The 20,982-nt window shown below is 50.1% G+C and overlaps 2 protein-coding genes across 3 annotated transcripts in view; both read left to right on the top strand.

Moving 5' to 3' along the window:
- The first annotated feature begins 1,955 nt into the window (after positions 1–1,955).
- GLB1 (galactosidase beta 1) overlaps positions 1,956–20,982 on the top strand; it is a 66,732-nt gene continuing 47,705 nt past the window's right edge. Inside the window, exons 1-2 of the mRNA XM_036432383.2 lie at positions 1,956–2,089; positions 17,644–17,813. Of these exons, the coding sequence (XP_036288276.1) occupies positions 2,015–2,089; positions 17,644–17,813 (245 nt within the window). The 5' untranslated portion in view covers positions 1,956–2,014. The remainder of the gene's footprint in view (positions 2,090–17,643; positions 17,814–20,982) is intronic.
- On the top strand, positions 1,992–6,236 carry TMPPE (transmembrane protein with metallophosphoesterase domain). 2 transcript variants are annotated; one of them, XM_045579351.1, is made up of 2 exons: positions 1,992–2,089; positions 4,127–6,236. In XM_045579351.1, exon 2 carries the CDS (start codon positions 4,242–4,244, stop codon positions 5,583–5,585), a length of 1,344 nt encoding a protein of 447 aa, XP_045435307.1. In that variant the 5' UTR covers positions 1,992–2,089; positions 4,127–4,241; the 3' UTR covers positions 5,586–6,236. The 2 variants fall into 2 exon arrangements, with proteins under 2 accessions (XP_045435307.1, XP_045435308.1); XM_045579352.1 differs by lacking the exon at positions 1,992–2,089 and adding an exon at positions 2,276–2,381.

Genomic DNA, 20,982 nt, shown 5'->3' with positions numbered 1-20,982 from the left:
AAATTGCTACAAGTTTCTAAATACCTACTTTGGATTTCTGTTCCTATCGCTGTCCTTGGACCACAGTTGGAGTAGCACTGGAGCATGTACTGTAATTGTGTCCCTGAGCATCTTTTTCATGGAAGATGGGTCCTTCCAGGGCGACAGCTTTCTCATGGTCATTCCATGTCCCCCACAACCTGGAACAGAAGGCTTTATATCCGGCACACTATACATGCACACTTCATTTGGACAGGAACTGAAAATGTTTGAACAGAAAAAAAGGCCATGACCATGTGACTTTCAAGACTCCATTACTTCCTGGCTTTGAGGCTATTGGCAAGTCATTTAACTCCACCGTGCCTCCGTTTTCTCATCTGTGAAATGTGGGAAATAACATGCAACTTGGATCTTGAGGCAGAGTGACACACAGATGGTAAAGCAATCAACCCAACAATGGCCATTAGTGTTATTGCTACCGGTAGTTCAACTACAATACCAAGTCAAATACTATAATAAAATCTCAGAAACAAACTACAGTATGTAGTTAGTCTCTGGGCAGGCTTTTACTGTGAAGGGCCAGAGAGAAAATATTTTCGGTTTGGGGGCCAAAGGACTCTGCTTCAGCTATTCGATTCTGCCGCTGTAGTGCAAAAGCCGGCTATGTAGCTTGTAAAGAATGGGGAGACACTGTGTTCTTACTCAACTTTATTCATAGACAGACATTTCAGTCTCATTGTTTCCAAATGTCACAGAATATTATTCTGAAAATGTTTCCAACCATTTAAAAATGTAAAAATGATTCTTAACTGACAGCCCATACAAAAACAGGCATCAGGCCGGATTTGAGCTGCCAGCTTTAGTTTGTTTAGCACGATGCTAAACACTTCCTGCCTCAATTGAGTTGAAAATGCCTGCTGCGTATTGGGGGGAGGAGGTAAGAAAGATTAATTCTGCTATTTGCTAAAGATTTTTTTTTAAATTGATATTATTTTGCGATAATTCAGACTTAGAAAAAAAATTGAAGAAACAATAGAAAGAGAGAGGAAAGGAGAGGGAGCAAGGGATAGAAACATCAATGAGAGAGAATCACTGATTGGCTGCCTCCTGCATGCCCCCTACTAGGGATCAAGCCCACAACCTGGGCATGTGCCTTGGCCAGAAGTCCAACTGGAGACCTCTTGGTTCTTGGGTCAATGTTCAACCCATGTGGGCTAATGTTGCATTTCTAAGACTATAACTCTTCCTTAAGGGACACATTTGACAGATCTGCCTACATCAGCATCACAGGGCTGTTGAGAAGCGAAATGAAAAGGTGGGAGGTGTTGCTCTCATCTCAAAACCCCACAATGAAATACAAATTCTGCAGATCCTGGTGCTTTGAAGGTTGGCATTTGGAATAATTTTACCATAGCTGAACTACATCTCTACATTAAAATGGTTCTCAAACTTCAGCATGCACCAAAAAAACCTGCAGGGTTTGTAAAAAATACAGATTTCTGGACTTCATCCTTAAGAGAGTGTCTGATTGAAAGTTCCTGGGGGTGGGGCCCTGGGACTTGCATTTTAAACCAGTTCCAGGTATCCAGTGGGTCCAGGCACTACAATTTTCCGACCCTTAGTTATTAGAGTTTTCCCGAGAATCCTAGGGCTGGGATTCTATCTCGTGCACTCAGGTTTATCTGGTCTCAACTTCCCCCTTCTGTCCTCGGAGGCAGGCCGGGGGCAAGGAGACCCTGGTTAAAGTCCAACCACACTGAGCGGGTTATCTAGCTGCTGACAAGCAGGGCCTCCAGATTGCCTTTGCAAAGGGTCTGAGGCCCGCCAGGGCCAGATAACACTATCCCGGTGTCACCGCTGCACGTGGCCTCCGGGCAGGCTCCCCGCCCCCGGGTCAGCTGCTGCCACAGGGCGGAGCTAGGGGCGGGGACCGCGGGCAGGACCGGGGCGCGGGGCGGGGCCGGGCCGTGGGTCCTCGGTGTAGGCTGGCCCCAGCGCTGACTGTACCGACTGCAGAAACCGGAGGGACGAGGACATGCTGGGGCCAGCCCATCGCATCCTGTCGCTGTGGCTGGTGTCGCTACTGCCAGGGATGGCGCGCAGCTTCCGTGTGAGTCCACGGGCTCCCCGCGCGGGGATGCATGGATCAGGGGGACCTTCTGGCGAAGGACTGGGCTGGGGCTACGGCCAAGAGGGGTGGGTGCTGGGGGGCGGCGGGCCTGGGATCCCGGGGTGCACCCCGCTGGCCCGCGGCTTGCAGAGCGCAGGCAGCAGCCTGGCCTCCTGTCCGGGGCGGGTCGGACGGGCCGGGCGGGGCGCGCGTCCTTCCCGGTAGCCGGTCGGTCGCTTGTGTGTTCCGCTCCGGACGCCGGTGGTTTCGCTGGGACCCAGGTCCCCCAAAGGTGCCGCGAGGTGGGGGTTGGGGGTTGGGGGTGGGATGAGGAAACACCCTTGCAGTTTCGCCTTCAGGATGGGGGATTCTGAACAAGCGCGCGTTAGAGGAGGAAGTCTTGGGCTCTGGCTTGGGGCGCCCTCCCTGGCCCGGCGTGTGCTCTGCTTGCGGGGCGCTCCGGAAGGAGAAAATGGGGTGCCCCCTTCCCCCCCCCCCCCCCCCCGCCATGGGAACTTTGGGTTCATTGCTTTCGAGACGTCCTCTATCCAAACACCCCGTGCCCTTCTTGCCACTCCCCGCCGCCGCCTGCCTCCTCCTTTTTGACTTGGATTTTCCAAACCTTCAGGGTCGCCGAGGGCGAGGGCGGGCTGGAGGTGGGAGGCAGGTGGCAGCCAGGGCTGCTGCAGGGAGGTCTGCGGGAGCGGGGAGGCGAGGGGGACCCGCCTGATGGGAGAAGAACTGCAGGGAATTGAAACCGCACCAGCTCTGCTTCCTCCAGAGTCTGGGTGGGCCGAGTCTGGGGCTCTGCGTGCGGTAGAAGTGGTGAAATTCGGGCCCACTGGTTGTAAACCATCCCCTGCAATCAGAGGCTTAGAGTAACTTGCCTAGAGCAAAGTCAATCTTAAGTATTTGGAAACGCCTACGGAACGAACGTATTTAATTTAGAGTCACCTCCTATGGAGTATTCGCTGCCCTGTCTACTGGGGTCTGAGGCTCCTGTGCCCCAGTTTGTGTGTGTGTGTGTGTTTTGGCCAGGAGGCCAGGGGGAGACCCCCGGGGGGGGGACTAGCCCGCGGTGAGAACCATAGGAAGAGTGGCAGAGATGAGTGTGTGCGGGAAGACAGACCTTTATAGTTGGGTGGGCTGCGGGAGGGAGAGAGGTGGGTCTATGGGTGAGGAGCTGGTGGGCAGGGCAGTCCCCTGAGCCATGGTTGCCCTCTTTGTGCAGCATCAGTCAGCAGCGGGTGCCCTCCCACTGCCATGCCAAGGCCCGCATTTGGGAGGCCGGCCTACACCCAGGGATTCTTCCCTCGCTGGGCCTAGGGCTGAAGAAAGCTAAAAGCTTTCCGTGATTCACTTGTTTACATTTACCTTTAAAAAAAAATTTTTTTTTAAATTGATTTCAGAGAGGAAGAGGGAGAGGTAAAGAGAAACATCAAGGAAGGAAGAGAATTATTGATTGGCTACCTTCTGCAAGGCCCCCTGCTGGGGGGGGGTGGATAGAGCTCGAAACCCTTAGCGGGAATCTAACCTGGAACCCTTGAGTCCGCAGGCTGATGCTCCATCCACTGAGCCAAACCAGCTAGGTCCCTTGTTTACATTTGTTTAGAACAGCGGTTCTCAAACTTTTAACTGTCCTAGAAATTAAAATTAAAAATATCTACTAATCTATGACATGTTCAGAAACCTACGTTTTTTTTTGGGGGGGAAATAACAATGTTTACCCCCAAAATTTAGGGTGAAGAGTGGTATTAGTTTTCACTTCTGCAGATCTCTTTCCTTTGAGGACAGTTGGAGCCTCATAACGTGCTCCTGTACTCGGTGTTGCCGTAGCCTCTGTCCCGGAGCGTCTGAGGAGCTCCGCTGTGCACTCATGAGAATGAGAACGGGAAGGGCCTAGGCTCGTTGTGAAAACAACTTGAACTCAATAGACCCCCCGGAGGGTCTGGCGGGCCGAGCTCTGAGACCCGCTGACTTAGAATGATGTTTTTCAAAGTAACATCCCACAAGGCTGACGCGGGTTCCTGGTTGCAGGTGGACCCGCCCTGACCTGGCACCCTGTCCCTGGCCACTGTCCTTCCTAAGGAACTTGCCCGCCAGAACTCACCGGCACGGATCTGCTAGGGGACCCTTCTTAGGAGCCGAGACCATGGCCATCTTCAGGCAGCTCTCCCTGGGCGGGAAGGCCGCCCTGGCCGCCGGCACCGTCTTCGTGTCCATGATCATCTCCCGCTCCTACCTGGCCGAGAGCCTCGAGGTGCGGGCCTGGCGCTGGCTGTTCCGCCTGCAGCTTGCCCTGTTTGCCAACTCGCTCATGCTCATCGGCTCCCTCTACATCTGGCGCAGCACCGTGGGCAGCCTGGGCCACGCGGCAGCCTCGCCGTCGGCCTGTTTTCGCCTCTGGAAGGCGGCGGTCGTGGCCTTCCTGGCCCTGGCCCACTCCAGCTTCTTCACCATGCTCTTCCTGGTGGCCGAGGAGCCCTACCTCTTCTCCCTGGCCGCCTACGCCTGCCTCGGGGCGTACATCCTCATGCTCTTCTTCCTCGGCACCCTCAGCGGCGTAGAGCAGGCCTGCCAGCTCCTGGCCTGGCGCAGCGGCCGGCCGGTGGGCAGCCCGGACAAGGCGAGGAGGCTGGTGCTGCGGCCGGCCCTGGCGGTGGCGGTGACTGCCGTGCTGAGCCTCGCGGGGCTGCTGAACGCCGCCCAGCCGCCCGCGGTGAGGACGGTGGCGGTGCCCATCCGCCGGCTGCCCGCCTCCATGGACCGCCTCAAGATCGCGCTCCTCTCGGACATCCACCTGGGCCCCACCGTGGGCAGGGCCAAGCTGGAGACGTTCGTGGGGATGGTGAACGCGCTGGAGCCCGACGTCACGGTGATCGTGGGGGACCTGTGCGACGCGGAGGCCGCCGCCCTGCGGACGGCCGTGGCCCCGCTGGGCCGGCTCCGCTCCCGCCTGGGCACCTACTTCGTCACCGGCAACCATGAGTACTACACGTCGGACGTGGGCAACTGGTTCGCGCTGCTGGAGTCCCTGGGGGTGAGGCCCCTGCACAACGAGAACGTGAGGATCTCTGCCCCCCGGGCCAGCAAGGAGGAGGAGGAGGACGCCTGGATCTGCTTGGCCGGCGTGGATGACATCGAGGCGGACATCCTGCACTACGCCGGCCACGGGATGGACCTGGAGAAGGCACTGGCGGGCTGCCGCCCGGACCATGCCACCATCCTGCTGGCCCACCAGCCCCTGGCGGCCAAGAGAGCCCTCCAGGCCCGGCCGGATATCGACCTGATCCTTTCCGGGCACACCCACGCCGGGCAGATCTTCCCCTTGAACGTGGCGGCCTACCTCCTGAACCCCTTCTTCGCCGGCCTCTACCAGGCGGCCCAGACCACCTACGTGTACGTCAGCCCAGGCACGGCCTACTACGGCATCCCCATGAGACTGGGGAGCCGGGCCGAGATCACAGAGCTCATCCTGCAGCGGCCGGCTCCCTGAACCCGGCCCCGCCCTCTCCCCCCTCCTCCCCCGCCCTGGCCCTCGTCCTCTCTCCCTCTGCTGCGGGGCGGGCTGCCTGCTTTCTTCCCCCCCCCCCTCCCCCCCAGCCTTTCCTGCCCAGCCCTGCGGACACACCCTGGCCACCGCTTGGTTTGAACCGTGATTTGTGGTGGGGCCGCCGGGCAGGTTAGCTCTGTAGACGGCCAGCTGCTTTCTTCTACGCATTTGTGAGGTCACCAGTCACATGCGTAAGAACGGGCGCCTGTTGTCCAGACGATGCGGCGTTAAGTCCCCCCTCCCAGGAATAAACCACATTAAAGAAACACGGGGTGGCTTGCAAGGGATGCCTCCTAGAAAGCAGAGTGGGGAGGGAACTCTGAGTGCCTTTCAGACCCTCCTAGGACTTGGGCAGAATCATGGATGCAGAGCCTTCTGGGTGAGGGGCGTGTTGCTGGCCATCTGGGAGAGCCGGTGGGATGGAGGCCCCTCCGGCTGCTGGAGGAGAAGAACTTATTTCCCCCCATTGGTTCTTTCAGAGTCTCCTCTATGGAGAGAACTGGCAGAACCTGCTGGAGTACAGAGCTCATCTTAGTCCAGGCCTGGAGGGATGCTGTTCCTGTCGGTGCTCCTGGGCCTCGGGGATGGTGGGGATGGTGGGGATGGTGGTGTTGGGGGTGGGTGGGAAGAAGCAGAGTGCTGCATGGGGACTCCAAGGGTGTTTGCCTCCTTTTATGCAATCGGGTGAGGTAGCGAGGCACTGGGCAAAGGGCACTGGCAACCTGACAGGGAGATTCTCGGGTAGAAACCACCTCGGATACCTCCCAAAGAAGGTGTTCTTATCACTCTCTGGTGGCTCAGGATTTCGTCAGTCACCAGAAGTCAGAGAACGAGGACCTGGAACCTGATGTTCCTTCAAAGTGGTTTGCTTGAGGCTAATTTCACTTCCCCTGTGTAACTACGTGGGGTAGTTTCAGTTCGGTGTGGAATGTCTTTCTGTGTTAGAGGAAGAGCCAGGACCCTGGAGTCCCACCCCAGGTTGGGGTCTTTTTGTGTGTGTGTAGGAAACAGGCTCTCTCTCCCAGGGGGGAAGTTGCACGGGGAGTGGCAGGCCCTTGGGCTCCAACAGGGCCTTGCGGCCTTGCCTCTTGCTGGGCCCTGGCTGTGGAGTGCTGGGACCCTCCTTCCTATATCAGACGGCTTCCAGTTCCCTGGCCTGACCTAGTAGAACTGTCCCAGGACTCTGGCCGCAGACCCATAGGGCCACCTCTGCTGGCCACCGGACCCATAGGAAAACAACCAGAGGTTACCGGGACTGGCCCTTGTGCCAGAACCAAGAGACCCTAGGCCCCTGGGGCAGCCATCAGCAGCCCTGTTAGGAAAGGCCTCTCTGAGGAGAGACTGAGGACCTGGGCTCAGCGTCGACATTTTTGTGACCGAGCGTCTTTCTCCGTAAAACACGGGGACCACGGACACCGCTCTGATTGGAGAGGCCCACCCTGCTGCTCACTGCCAGGCCGCTGGGCGGGAGACTTGACCTCCCTGAGCCTCGGTTTCCCTCACCCTAAAATGGGGCTAATGATCGTATCTACCTCAAGCCTGTCTCGTGGGGAGGGCCCTTAGACTCGGCGTGTGAGGTGCATGTGGCACAGTCACAGTGGAAGCACTCGGTGTTTGTTGTTCATCTGTGAGCACAGTGGGGCTCACTGAGGAGCCGTGTTGGGTGCGGGCACCCTGGGAGTTTATGGAGCCGGCAAACCCGGGGGGGGGGAGGTGAGCGGGTCCCGTGTCGCCTGCTGCTGGGCACAGTGATCGGTGGTGTTGGCTGTCCTCGGCCTGTGTGACTCTCCGGTGCACGCTCTGCCTTGTGGCTCTCGGGATCCTGAAGACCACCCTGATTTCCAACGTGTTGACAGCAAGCCTTCCTCTCCGTTAGACACAGAACAGGCCCACCTTACCTGTCCGAGGAAGAGTCCTGGGAGGCTCGTGTTCCACGATGTGGCAGGAGTTTCCAGGAGAAAGTTGTCCTTGACCGCCATCTGCACCTCTGTTCTTCCCCATCTACCTTCTTCTGTTTGTGGCTAGAGGAGGTGGAGAGAAGTACAAAAGTTACTTGGCGCTTGAAAATTCTTTCCATTTTATTTTATTTTTAAAAAATCTGTACACGCATGTTAAAACAAAACGTTTTTAAGAAATTAACAACAGCATGTGTAGTGTGATCCTACTATTGTTAAACTTCAGTACCTTAGACCCACTGTCGTCCATTCCACACATCCATCTTTTTTTCCTTTGCAGAAAACTTTATTGTGAACATTTTTAAATATTCATAAAGTGCACAGAACAAAACCTCTTGAACCTCCATGGGCTCACCACCCAGCTTCCACAACTGTGACTGTTGTTCTTTCTCATTTACCCCTGCCCCGCACTGTTTTTTCTCTTTTGGCTGGACAGTATTAAGCTAAACCTTAGAAAATATAATTTTACCCCCAAAATACTTCCGTATGAATCCTTTCTAGAAAAGTATACACATAATGCTATTCTATCCAAGGAAACTAACAGCAATTCTTTAATATCATCTACCATCTCATCTAGTAAGAGGGTTGGGGGCTAGAAGCCAGGTCTTCAGTGGTTTTTTTTCCCCACTCAGAGTAAAGCAACTGTATCTGTTACAGGTGAGTAACAGGATTCAAATACAGTTGACTGTCCAAAGAGTTCGTATTGAGTTGTTCCTGCTTATCTGAATTGTCTCCATCTCCCCTCCCCCAACCTGGTCAAAAGCACACAGCATAACATTTAGCATTTTAATGATTTCTAAGTGTATAGTTCAGTAATGTTAAGGGTAGTCACACTGTTGTGAAACAGGTCTCCCGAGTTTTTTATCTTGCAAATCTGAAACTCTATACCCAGTAAACAATAGGTCCTCTTTTCCCCTTCCCTCAGCTCCTAATAACCAGCATTTTAATTATTTTTTTAAAAATATGTATTTTTATTGATTTCAGAGAGGAAGGAAGCGGGAGAGAGGAGAGAAACATCGATGATAAGAGAGCATCATGGATCAGCTGCCTCCTGCAAGTCCCCCACTGGGGATTGAGCCCACAACCCAGGCATGGGCCCTTGGCCGGAATTGAACCTGGAACCTTTACGTTCACAGGCTGACGCTTAATCCACTGAGCCAAACCATCTAGGGCACCACCATTTTACATTCTGATGAATTCGACTCCTCTGGGTACCATGTATACGTGGATCATGCATCGTTTATTTGTGATGGCTTATTTCACTTAACATCATGTCCTCAGTGTTCATCCATGTGGTAGCATGTGACAAGACTACCTTTCTAAGGCTGAATATTTCTTTGTATGTATATATCACATTTTGTTTATCCATTCATCAGTGCACATTCGGGTTGCTTCTGCTGTTTTTTTGTGGTTTGGTTTTGTTTTGTTTTTGTCTACTGTGAATAATGCTGCTGGGAACATGGGAGTGCAAATATCTCTTCAAAAGACCTTGCTTTCTATTCTTTTGGAAAAATACTCAGGAGTCAGATTGCTGGATTATATAGTAGTTCTGGTTTTTCATTTTTTGAGGAACCTCCATACTGTTTTCCATAGTTGAACCATTTTATAACCCCACCAACAGTACACAAAGGGTCTGATTTCTCTCCATTTTCACAGAACTAGTCATTGTTTGTTTGTTTTTTTGTTAGTAGTGTGAGGTGATAACTTATTGTGATTTCGATTTGCATTCCTCTGATGATTAGTGGTGTTGAGCTTCTTTTCATATATTCTATCATTTGTATATCGTCTTTGGAAATGTCTATTTAAGTCTTTCCCCCATTTCAAAATCAGGTTATTTGACTTTTTGTTGTTGAGTTGTAAGAGTCCTCCCCCCCCCCCTCCATCATAATTTACCCTCTTTACCCACAGTCCTTTGGGATGCTCAACAAAAATCTTTGCAGAGTCAGACAAACATAAATTAGTAAATGAAACGAATAAAAACAGAACGTAGAGGCTCATCTACAAATTTTCCAAGTCCATGTAGATTCTCACCATTCCCTGTGGTGGTTTTGCTTTTCTAGCCTGCCTTAGGTAATGGTGTTTCCATGACATTTCGTGTGTGAAAGATACATAGATCTGAAGTAATTCAAATCTGTGTTCTAGTCATCTGAAATATTCCTTCTCTTTCTTTGTCCTGTGAACTAAAGGGTCTGGGAAGCCCACAGTGTATAAAGACTCTTCCACCCCTGTCTTCTCCCCTTATTCCCTCTCCTGACAACCCTAGGTGCTAGCAGCCTAGGAGGCTTTGGGCTGTCACCTTAGAGCTGAACAGTTCATGTCAGGAATTCTGTAGGCTTTTGGTCTATATGGTGAGTTGAAAGGGTTTAGGGGATGGAGATGCATTGAGTGAGTGCTTACTAGCATCATAGGGAGGGACCTGAGGACACATCTTCGCATAATCGACATGACCCATAACCTGGGATATCACAGAGCTCCTTTCATTTCTTCATTCTAGCTGAGGAATGTGCACAAGTAATGCAAATATAGTATTGTTATTCCTGAGGGCTAGGAAACTTGGGGAATGTTCACATTACTTGATGGTGTAAATATCAGTGTTATGTTTAATGGTTGTTTTTAATGCTTATTTACTACTGAAATAATCTAAATTCAACAAATAACTTAAAAATGTTATGTTGGACAGTATTAAATCCCTAACGTGTATTTGGCCTGCAGGTATTTTGTTGATACTGCTGTGCTGTTGTTTTCACCTCCAGTCATATATGTATTATGTCCCTGAGGGACCCTGGGAAGATGTGGGCTTGGCCTTGCTTGGGATTGATTTTACTTCACATGTTTCCTATGGTCTCATACACTGTAAGCACTGATGCTACCACACCCCTGTGAGTGTGAAATAAAACTGGCTCTTCCGCACTTTGTCCCAGTGCCAATTAATTTAGGAGGGGTGGAATTTGCACACAGGGCATATTTTTACATTCTTTTCATTTGGGGGGAATAGACTCTGCATTCCTCCCTCACATTTCTTCATCTCCTTCTGTTGGTGGTGCCACAGTACGCAGATATTAAAAATGCTGACCCCTCTCTAATATCCTTAAAGGTCATTTCGGAGCCATGAAGTGGATTTTCCCTGTTAACCTTGACCATGACAGTCACCAATTGGAAGCTGTCTCTTAGGTGGTGCTGCTTCTATGACTCTCCCTATCTATCTTCTCTGTCTGCTTTTCTATTTTTTTTTTCTTCTTTGTTTGTTAATCCTCATCCTAGGATATTTTTTCCATTGATTTTTAGAGAGTGGAAAAGAAGAGGAAAGACAGAGAAAGAGAAAAACATCTATGTGAGAGAGAGACACATCAATTGATTGCCTCCTGCACGTGCCCCGCCCGAGATTGAGCCTGTAACCTAGATACATGCCCTTGATGGAATCAAACCTGCGACCCTTTTCTTGTTAGACGCATCTCAGGACAACACTCTATCCCTATAGCCACACTGGCTAGGACTCTGCCTGCTTTTCTAAGCTCCAGTTTCAGAGACTTGTCACTGCCTCCCAGGTCCAAATAGCATGTTGTCATTTATATATCAGACCAGAGGGACAGCCCATGGAATGTCCTCACAGTCAAGGTCTCTGGGAGAAAACGGGGCAGTCAGTAGGGCCCGGGGGGCAAGAGAGAATGTGTCCTGCCGTCCTGCTCCCTTACAAACAAACCGCATTTGATCCTTTTTTTGACAAGTTTAGAACATTAGCCTCAAACCAAATGCCAAAGGCTCTGCTGACTGTCTCTGGTAACCCTGTCTGCATCCACAGTGTAGGTGGCCACATCATCCACCAGGACCTGTTTTTCACTGGGGCTCACAGGTCATTTGCATGGCGTGTGATGGGGATGTCCTGTGAGGCTTAGTGGAGGGGACGCTCTATCTGCTATTTCAGGAAGAATTGTGGCCTTGCTTCCGACTCATCTTGAGGGGAGGGGGTGTCCAGTTCCAGGACCTCCACTCAGCCCTGACCTTCATAGTGGCTCTTACTCATAGTGAGGGCGCTGGGGGTTGTTAGGCAGAACCATCCCAAGGTACACACAGGGCCAGTGGAATAGCCATCAGGCGGGTCCTCTGACTTGCTGGACCCACTGTGAGGAGGACTTGCGCCAAGACTCCCTCTTCCCTCTGGCCTCCCGCAGAGCGATGAGGGAGAGTGATGGCATTTCATGTCCTCTGGTATCAGTATCGTACCCAACCATCCTCCAAAGGTCTGGGGGTGCCACTTTCCTTAGGACTCAGGTACCCTAAGTCCCACCGGGGAGGGGCTGGGGACTATTGCGTGTATAGTCCTTGGAGTGGCATCGCTGGGCCCTCCCTGATGGGAATCCATCCAGCCCTTTGTTCACTCCATTGGCTGTCAGAGCTGGCAGCTGGGGGAAGGGATCAATTTTCCATTGCGGGAGCTGACACCAGCCTTTGGCTCACGAGTTCTTGGTTTGTTTTTTTCTTGTGAGACACATCAAGTAACTCCTTCGCTGGTCGCCCAACCATCTCACCCTCTAGGAACACTGTGGTTCATGAGCCATTGCTTACGATGGCTATTGGCCAGCACACCTGGTTGCCACTCTGGCCTTGCTGGTCATTGTTGTCATGGCACCCACCTGCTCCTGATGGTTAAATGGTCCCTCTTTGATTGTCAGGATCTCAATAATCCCCAAACATAGGGATCCCAGGGCCAAGGCAGCATCTTCTACAGCATCTTGTGGTGTTTTCCTACAGAGGACAACACGCTAGCTCATCGGCTTCTCAGGAATGCCAGGTTCCTCCTCCCTGGGGCATTCCTCATTAAAGGGAGTGTCCTGGGGTAGTACAGTCAGATGGTGGCTTGTGAGCCATCTCATAACTTCCTCAGGATGCCAACACAGTCCTGGCATCTCCAGCTCATTTCCTGCAGGCCAGTGCCAGGTCCAGGTTCTGGAGAACCATCCTCACAGCACGGGGGTGTTTGTGTGTGTGTGTGTGTGTGTGTGTGTGTGTGTGTGTGTGTTAAGGTGCTTTAACAAGATGCTATCTCACAAGTCATGGGAGAATGCATCATGTCAGCAAACTTCCCTCTATCCAGCTTTCTATTCTGGCCCCTCCAGATGCACTACTAGTGTCTCCACAATTAAGTCCTGAGTCTTACTTTTCTGGAAGGAGACGTAGGTCTCTAATCATTGTGTTGGAAGCCTTTGGCATGCACAGAATGCTCTGAGCGGATGGCTTACATGAGCCTGTCAGCCAATCTGTTTCTTCAAAGCTTTCAAGTCTGTTACAAAAGCCAGGCAACCTCCCAGTGCTTACAAGGACCAGTAACATACCCCATTCCAGGGGTAGAGTTAATGCAGATGCCACACACCCCCCCCCTTCTGCCTGTACCTCCTCCAAGTCCAACACAGGGGAGGGCCTTAGTTTTTGCATTACATCACCACCCACGTAGCACCAGCTGCAGGGTCCTTGCTGCTGTTTGACATGTATGAGAAATCCAGGTACAGACTCACATCCTGAGCATCTGCTATTTAGGCCACACCTTCATCTGGGTTCCTCTGGAAGCATAACATGAAACAGGGGCTCGGTGCAGGTGCTCTGAGAGGTAACTCAAGAGTGCAGAACACCTCTTGCCAAAACCAGTTTGGCTCAGTGGATAGAGCTTCGGTCTGCAGACTAAAAGGTCCCAGGTTCGATTTTGGTCAAGGGCATGTACCTTGGTTGCGGGTGCATCCCCAGTAGGGGGTGTTCAAGAGGCAGCTGATCGATGTTTCTCTCTCATCGATGTTTCTGGCTCTCTATCCCTTTCTCTTCCTCTCTGTAAAAAATTAATAAAATATATATATATCTTAAAAAGTGCAGAAATAAGGGACAGGCGGAAAGAAGCAAAAGCCTATATGAGGACATGTGTGTGGTTCTCTACGCGACAGACATGATTCTGCGAAGATCATTTTTCAGAGTAATGAGTAATCTAGCGATCTCCATAGATGACCAGTGAATTCCTCCCATCCCCGTATATTGTTACAAACTCATAGCTGATAATATCCATATAATCTTTCCCCCCTGTTGATATGTCTCTTAAGTTTCTCTCTCTCAGAATAAAAAAAAAAAAAAAAAAAAAAAGCTCAAATATTTCCACGGTGGGCCGGGGGAGACAGTGGAGCCTCTACGATTTAGCCCCATGTCCTACACGTAACCAAGCCCCTGGTCTTGTGGTTCTCCCTGCTGTCCACTGCCCACCCCTTGTCACCACCACGATCCAGGTCTCTGCTTCCTGTTTTGCCACTTCAATAAAAGGCCAGAGTCCTGAATGTTTGAAAGCTCTCATTGGATCCTACCGTTCTTCTGTTTAAGTTGCTCTCCATAGCTCTTGGCATAAAGTCCAGGCCCTTGAACTTGGAGGTCAGGGCTCATTCCATCTGGCCCCTGCCCATCTCTGTTTCAGTGGCTGCCATGCTCCATCTGTGCTGAGGTCTGCAGCCCTCTCCCTTCCCTGCACCTGCCCTCTCCGCCAGTGTCACAGTTTCCTCTGCCTACATCATCTTCCCTGTGGTCAGCTCTTCTTCGTCCTAGGGTTCCATTTAGGCCAGTAGTTTCCTTTCTCTCTCTCTTTTTCTTAACATATATTTTTATTGATTTCAGAGAGGAAGAGAGATGGAGAGAGAGAAACATCAATGATGAGAGAGAAACACTGATTGGCCACCTTCTGCACACCCCCTACTGGGGATTGCACACAACCCAGGCATGTGTTCTGACTGGGAATCGAACCTGGGATCCTTTAGACCATAGGCCGATGCTCTCCACTGAGCCAAACCATATAGGACCAATAGTTCTCTATTTAAAAAAAATTTTTTTTAAATTGATTTCAGAGAGGAAGAGAGAAGGAGAGAGAAAGATAGAAACATCAATGATGAGACTCTGATCTGCTGCCTCCTGCATGCTCCCTACTTGGGATGGAGCCTGCAACCCAGACATGTGCCCTGACCAGGAACGGTGACCTCCTTGTTCATGGGTTGACACTCAATTATTGAGCTACATCAGCTGGCAGGCCAGTAGTTCTCAACTCTGCTGCACATTACATCATCTGGGGCAGTTTTAAGAAATACCAGTGCCTGGGCTACTCCTAAGATCAATTAAAATCTGAATGTCTGGAGCGTGAGGCCTGACTTTGCTATTTTAAAAACTGCAGGTGATTCAGACGTGTGGCCAAGGTTGAGAACCACAGTTTGGGGTGTCCTTTCCTCTGGGAAACTTTCTCTTGCCACTTCCCTCCGTGTCCCCCTAACCCCCCACGCCTGGGTTACATGTCATTGTGTACTGCTGTAACATTCTGCTCAAATCCTCTTTTGTTCCCAGCCTTATTGAAACGTAACTGATGGGTAGCATTGTGTAAGTTTAAGGTGCACAACGTGATAATCTTATCTTTATCATCTAGGCCTTAGTAGGTTACCCCTTGGGTTTCTTCCTTGTTGGATGGAAGCATGGAGGCTGTGACCACATCTGTGTGGTCTGTGCTTACTCAGCACACAGTAGGTGCTTGGTAATATTTCTAAACTGATGGTAGGGAGCTATTTGGGCTGGATTTTGAGGTTGTTTTAAATACAGGATGGGGCCGAGACCGGTTTGACTCAGTGGATAGAGTGTTGGCCTGTGGACTGAAAGGTCCTAGGTTCGATTCCGGTCAAGGGCATGTACCTTGGTTGCAGGCACATCCCCAGGAGGGGGGGTGCAGGAGGCAGCTGATCAATGATTCTCTCTCATTGATGTTTCTAACTCTGTAAAAAAATCAAAAAATATTTTAATAATAATAATAAAATAAATAAATACAGGATGGGGCTCCACTGTGTGGGACGAAAGCCAGATTTTATCATCCATCAACATAATATCTGGTCAACTCTTCCCTGGCTTTTTGGAATCGCTTCTCCTAGACATGCAGACTTCAAACAGCCCCTTCCTTTTCCCCACTTCTGCCCAAAGTTGCTTCCTTCCTTCAGACTTGTTTCTTCAAAGAACATTCCCAACTCCTAGGCCACCCTTGAACTACCAGAACTTGTGAGAAATCCTTATTTGACACTTCGCCATACTTATGCACTGAAAATGTTTTCAAAATTGGCGCACATGACCCTAGCTGGTTTGGCTCAGTGGATAGAGCATTGGCCTGCGGACGGAAGGGTCCAGGGTTTGATTCCAGTCAAGGGCATATGCCTGGGTTGCGGGCTCGATCCAATCAATGGAGGCAGCCAATCAATGATTCCCTCTCATTGTTGATATTTCTATCTCTTCCTCTCTGAAGTCAATAAAAAAATATTTTTAAAAAATTGGGGCACCTGGTATATAAAATTATTTTTGTGAGTTTCTTGAGGAGTATCTTGCCTTTGAATGGAAATTAAAGCCTTGGTTTACTAGAAGAATAAATTGTCATTAAAATGATTATTTTTATTATTGTTTATGCTTTCTTATTTTGGGGTAGCTTTAGTGAGATGTAATTCACATACAGTAAAGCTTTCCATTTGTCCCAAAGCAAGCTATTTGGAGTGTTCTATCTTACAGTCACAGTGTTCGATGCCCTTGTTGGACTTCAGATATGATGTCAAGACCCGCCCCCAACCCCCCCCCCCCCCACCCCCCCCCCCCCCCCGCCAACTGTGATGCGGCTATGAAAAAAAGCTTTTTGCTTTTTTCTTTTTTTTTTTTTAAGTTCATATTGGGCCAAAGCCGGTTTGGCTCAGTGGTGGAGCATTGGTCTGTGGACTGAAGGGTCCCAGGTTCAATTCTGGTCGAGGGCATGTACATTGGTTGCGGGCACATCCCCGGAAGGGGGTGTGCAAGAGGCAGCTGATCGATGATTCTCTCTCATTGATGTTTCTAACTTTCTATCCCTCTCTCTCTTCCTCTCTGTAAAAAATCAATAAAAAAAAAAGTTCATATTGGGACCTTTGAAAGCTTAAAAATGAACAAGGAATCTTACCAACGTTTCTGGTAGCCCTAGTCCTGGTGGCACCTGTGGCCTGTTGCTGCCTTTTTCATCCACCAGGGGGCAGTATTTCCCTCTGCCTGTTGGCCTGTCCTTTGAGATCCTAGCATTTATGGTTTCTGAAGCCCCGCCAAGTGTTTCTCAAAATTTGGTTTGACCGCTGGAAATACATTGCAAGCACGTAGAGACCTACGTACATATGCAATTATATATATATATATATATATATATATATATATATATATATATGTGTGTGTGTGTGTGTGTGTGTGTGTGTGTGTGTATACATACACACACACACATATATATATATATGCACACACACACATACACACATGACAAAAGTTTCATAAAATAACACTTGTCTTTACTACGTGCAATGCACTCTATTTTCTAGTCTCTTATTAGCAAAAGGTGCCCATCATCACTCAGCCCGAGTTCCTGACTCACAAACGGGGCCGCAGCCCACAATGTGAGAAGTATTGCTTTAGAGTTCACTTAGTGTGACATCCTGCCGGTTTTGGATGAAAGGAGGCGGTACAGAGGGACCTGCCCAGGTTCCACCCAGGTGAACACCTAGGATGAGGGTTCAGGACTTCTAATCTGTTGCTTTCAGCCCAGTGACATTACTGTTGAGGTACATCCAGTGCTCCGGCAGGTCACAGCCATAGAGAGGGAGGGGTGTGTGTGTGTGTGTGTGTGTGTGTGTGTGTGTCTGTGTGCTGTATTCCTGGCATACTGGGCTTTGCTACACCAAGAGAAGAGTCGCCTCCAGCAGGGTTTTCCCTTTGGAGATAGAATTCCTACATCTCAGCCACCACTGACTCTCAGATCGGTGCTGGGCTCTGGAAGGTGAGCCCTGTGGAGTCCTGCCCGTGGGTCCTGCGTGGTGATTGTTACCCGAGTGCCAACCTGGCATCGCTGTGCTTTGTTTTGTAGCCCAGAACCCAAGCATTCACTCCATCGACATAGCACGCACATTAAATAGGCAGGGAGGCACTTGCCACTCGCACAGTGCCTACCCCCGGGACGCTGCAGGTGCGGGCGCTCACGTGGTCTCACCCTTGCCCTGTAGAATGCCTCCCGGAGGACGTTCGAGATCGACTACGACCACGACTGCTTCCGCAAGGATGGCCAGCGTTTCCGCTACATCTCGGGCAGCATCCACTACTTCCGCGTGCCCCGCTTCTACTGGGAGGACCGGCTGTTGAAGATGAAGATGGCTGGGCTGAACGCCATCCAGTTGTAAGTGGGAGGGCCCCGGGCTCTCCCCTGGGCCCGGACACCCACACCCGGAGAGAGGGAACGGCTGCGTGTCTCGGCGCAGCTATTTCATTGCTCAGGGTGGGAAATGGTGTTGTTCTGGGCTCTGGGAGGGGGTTCCCGTGAGCGTGATTGGCCCTCCTTCAGGCAATTCATCACCTCTCCCAATCTTGAACATCATCGCAGAAATCATACATTGAGATTCAGCTTAAAAGGGCAAAGGGAAGTATCAATGATTGAGCGTCCACCATGTGCAGGGCACTTGACATGGGTGATTCCATTTCTTCAAGGTATTACCATTCCCGTGCACAGCTGGTGACATTGAAATTTGCCCGAGCACGTATGTTTGGCCAGAGATCCATCTAGGATTTGAAGATAAGGGTGTTTTTTTAAGTAGTTACAACGTCTCTCAGCTCTTAGGGGGATATTCCTTGTTAGGTAGATTCCAGAAAGCCAGCCTGTTTTCAGGGTTCATGCTGTTGCCCGAGGTTATAGAATTACCCCGGGAGCTATCTCATCTCTCTTCTTTACTGTTGCAAGGTGACTAACTGGGAAGAACTGGGGTGGCTGGCCACTCTGGTTTTTGCGCTGCTGATGTGAATTGCCGATAACTTTGCAAAAAACTAGAGAGTGAGAAAAACCCAGAGGCAGATTCCTGGGACAGATAATTTAGGGGAAATCCCACTTGTTTTTCTGGTTCGAAGGCCACTGGGGTCTGTCTGCAGTCTCAACCCTGTGTTCAAGGGAACCGAGACTATCTGTGGCAGGGGACCCTGAAAGCTTAGGATGGTGGAAAGAGGACACAGCCAGCCCAGTGTTCAAGGGAACCAAGACTATCTGTGGCAGGGGACCCTGAAAGCTTAGGATGGTGGAAAGAGGACACAGCCAGCTCAGCCCATGCGGCTCAGTGGTAGAGCATCGACCTATGAACCAGGAGGCCATGCTTCAATTCCCAGTCAGGACACGTGCTTGCTTTGTGAGCTCCATTCACAGTAGGGTACGTGCCGGCCAATCAATGATTCTCTCTCATCATCGATGTTTCCATCTCTCTCTCCCTTCCTCTCTGAAAACAATAATAATATTAAACATTTAAAAAGGACACAAAAAATAAATAAAATAAAATAAATAAAAAGGACACAGTCAGGGTCATCAGAGAGACCTCTGTGATGGCCATGGGTGGCTTCGCATTTGAATTCATATTCCATGCTGTCGGCAGTCAGGGAGGCCGCTAGGGGCTTTTGTCATTTTACCTCCTGCGTCGTGTCCCTGACAAAGTCTTCTGTCAGGAGGACAAAGGGGTTGAAGCTTTCTCCATTTTTATTAAAAAGTACTTTTCACAAGATACGTGTAGTCATGATGGCGTTTCTGTCAATGACAAACCTGCTGTATGCTAGTGGTCCCATAAGATATGACGGAACTGTGCAGTTTCTGTCACCCACTGCCGTCACAGCCATTGCAACATGGAAGCGCAACACATTCCTCCTGTGATGGTGGTTATGCTGGTGTGAATACTCTGGTGCTGCCAGTCGGAAGTGTAGCACATACAATTATGTACGGTACCTAATGCTTGGTAATGATAGCAAGTGGCCACATTACTGGTGAATATATTTACTATACTATACTTTTTAGTGTTATCTTAGGGTGTACTATTTCTACTTTATAAAAAAAAAAAAAAAAAAAAAAAGAGTTTGCTGTAAAACAGTATGCCATGCTACCGTGTCTCTCTCTTTAAAAAAAAAAAAAAAAAAAAAAAGGTTTTTTTTATTGATTTCAGAGAGGAAGGGAGAGGGAGAGAGAGAAGCATCAATGATGAGAGAGAATTGTTGATTGGCTCCCTCCTGCACGCCCCCTACTGGGGATAGGGCCCGAAACCCAGGCATGCGCCCTTGACTGGATTCAAACTTAGGACCCTTTATTTATTTATTTTTTAAAATATATTTTATTGATTTTTTTACAGAGAGGAAGAGAGAGGGATAGAGAGTCAGAAACATTGATGAGAGAGAATCATCCATCAGCTGCCTCTTACACACTCCCCACTGGGGATGTGCCTGCAACCAAGACACATGCCCTTGACTGGAATCGAACCTAGGATCCTTCAGTCCGCAGGCCGACGCTCTATCAACTGAGCCAAACCGGTTTCGGCCAAGCTTAGGACTCTTTAGTCCAGAGGCCAACACTCTATCCACTGAGCCAAACTGGCTAGGACTACCATCTCTCTTACTGCTATTTGTTCTCTCCTGCTTGATTTAATTACATGTGGTTTTGTTGTACAAGCTTGTAGCCTTGGAGCAGGAGGCTAGACCTGTGGTCGGCAAACTGCAGCTCGTAAGCCACAGGCGGCTCATGAGCTGTGGTTTGCCACTCTGTTGACTGATGAGTTTGCCGACCACTGGGCTAGATCATCCAGGTTTATCAATGTACTCTATGATATCTGCACAACAACAAAATCGCCTAATGACACATTTCTCAGAACCTATCTCCATCATTATGTAGATCTGAAAAGAAAAAAATATATATATATATATATATATATATATATATATATATATATATATATTTTTTTTTTCTATATAATAGAAGCCCAATATGCAAATCGATCTAACAGCAAACGGGTCGGTGGAATGACTGCTCATTATGATGCCATACTGACCACCAGGGTGCAGCAGCTCAATGCAGGAGCTGCCCCCAGCCCACAGGCCTCAGGCCAGCCAAGGCAGGTGCCAGTATCTCCCTTCCCACATGTGTTCCCCGCCCCCCCATGTTCGCCCTGCAGGTCACCCTGCAGAGGAAGGTGACCAGTGGTGGTGGTGGGGGATGGGGCCGGCAAGTGGGTGGCGCCAGGCCAACCAAGGCAGGTGCCAGTGGGGGCCCCCCAATTGCCTCACAGAGGGAGACAACCAGTGGCGGTGGCAGGGGGCGGGGCCTAGGAACAAGTGGTGACCGGCCAGCCAAGGCAGGTGCCAGCAGGGGGTCCCCTGATTGCCCTGCTGGTCGCCCACAGATATTGGCCCTGATCGCCAGCTAGGCCAAAAGACCCTACTCATGCATGAATTTCATGCACCGGGCCTCTAGTATATATGATGTATATCTTACTTTACCATAGATATTTTCATTTCTCCTAAGCTTTTCACAGGTATATGTAACTTCTACA

This window comes from Pipistrellus kuhlii, unplaced genomic scaffold (assembly GCF_014108245.1).
Source record: "Pipistrellus kuhlii isolate mPipKuh1 unplaced genomic scaffold, mPipKuh1.p scaffold_m20_p_11, whole genome shotgun sequence".
NCBI lineage: Eukaryota > Metazoa > Chordata > Mammalia > Chiroptera > Vespertilionidae > Pipistrellus > Pipistrellus kuhlii.
This window is presented reverse-complemented; position numbering and strand designations above follow the sequence as displayed.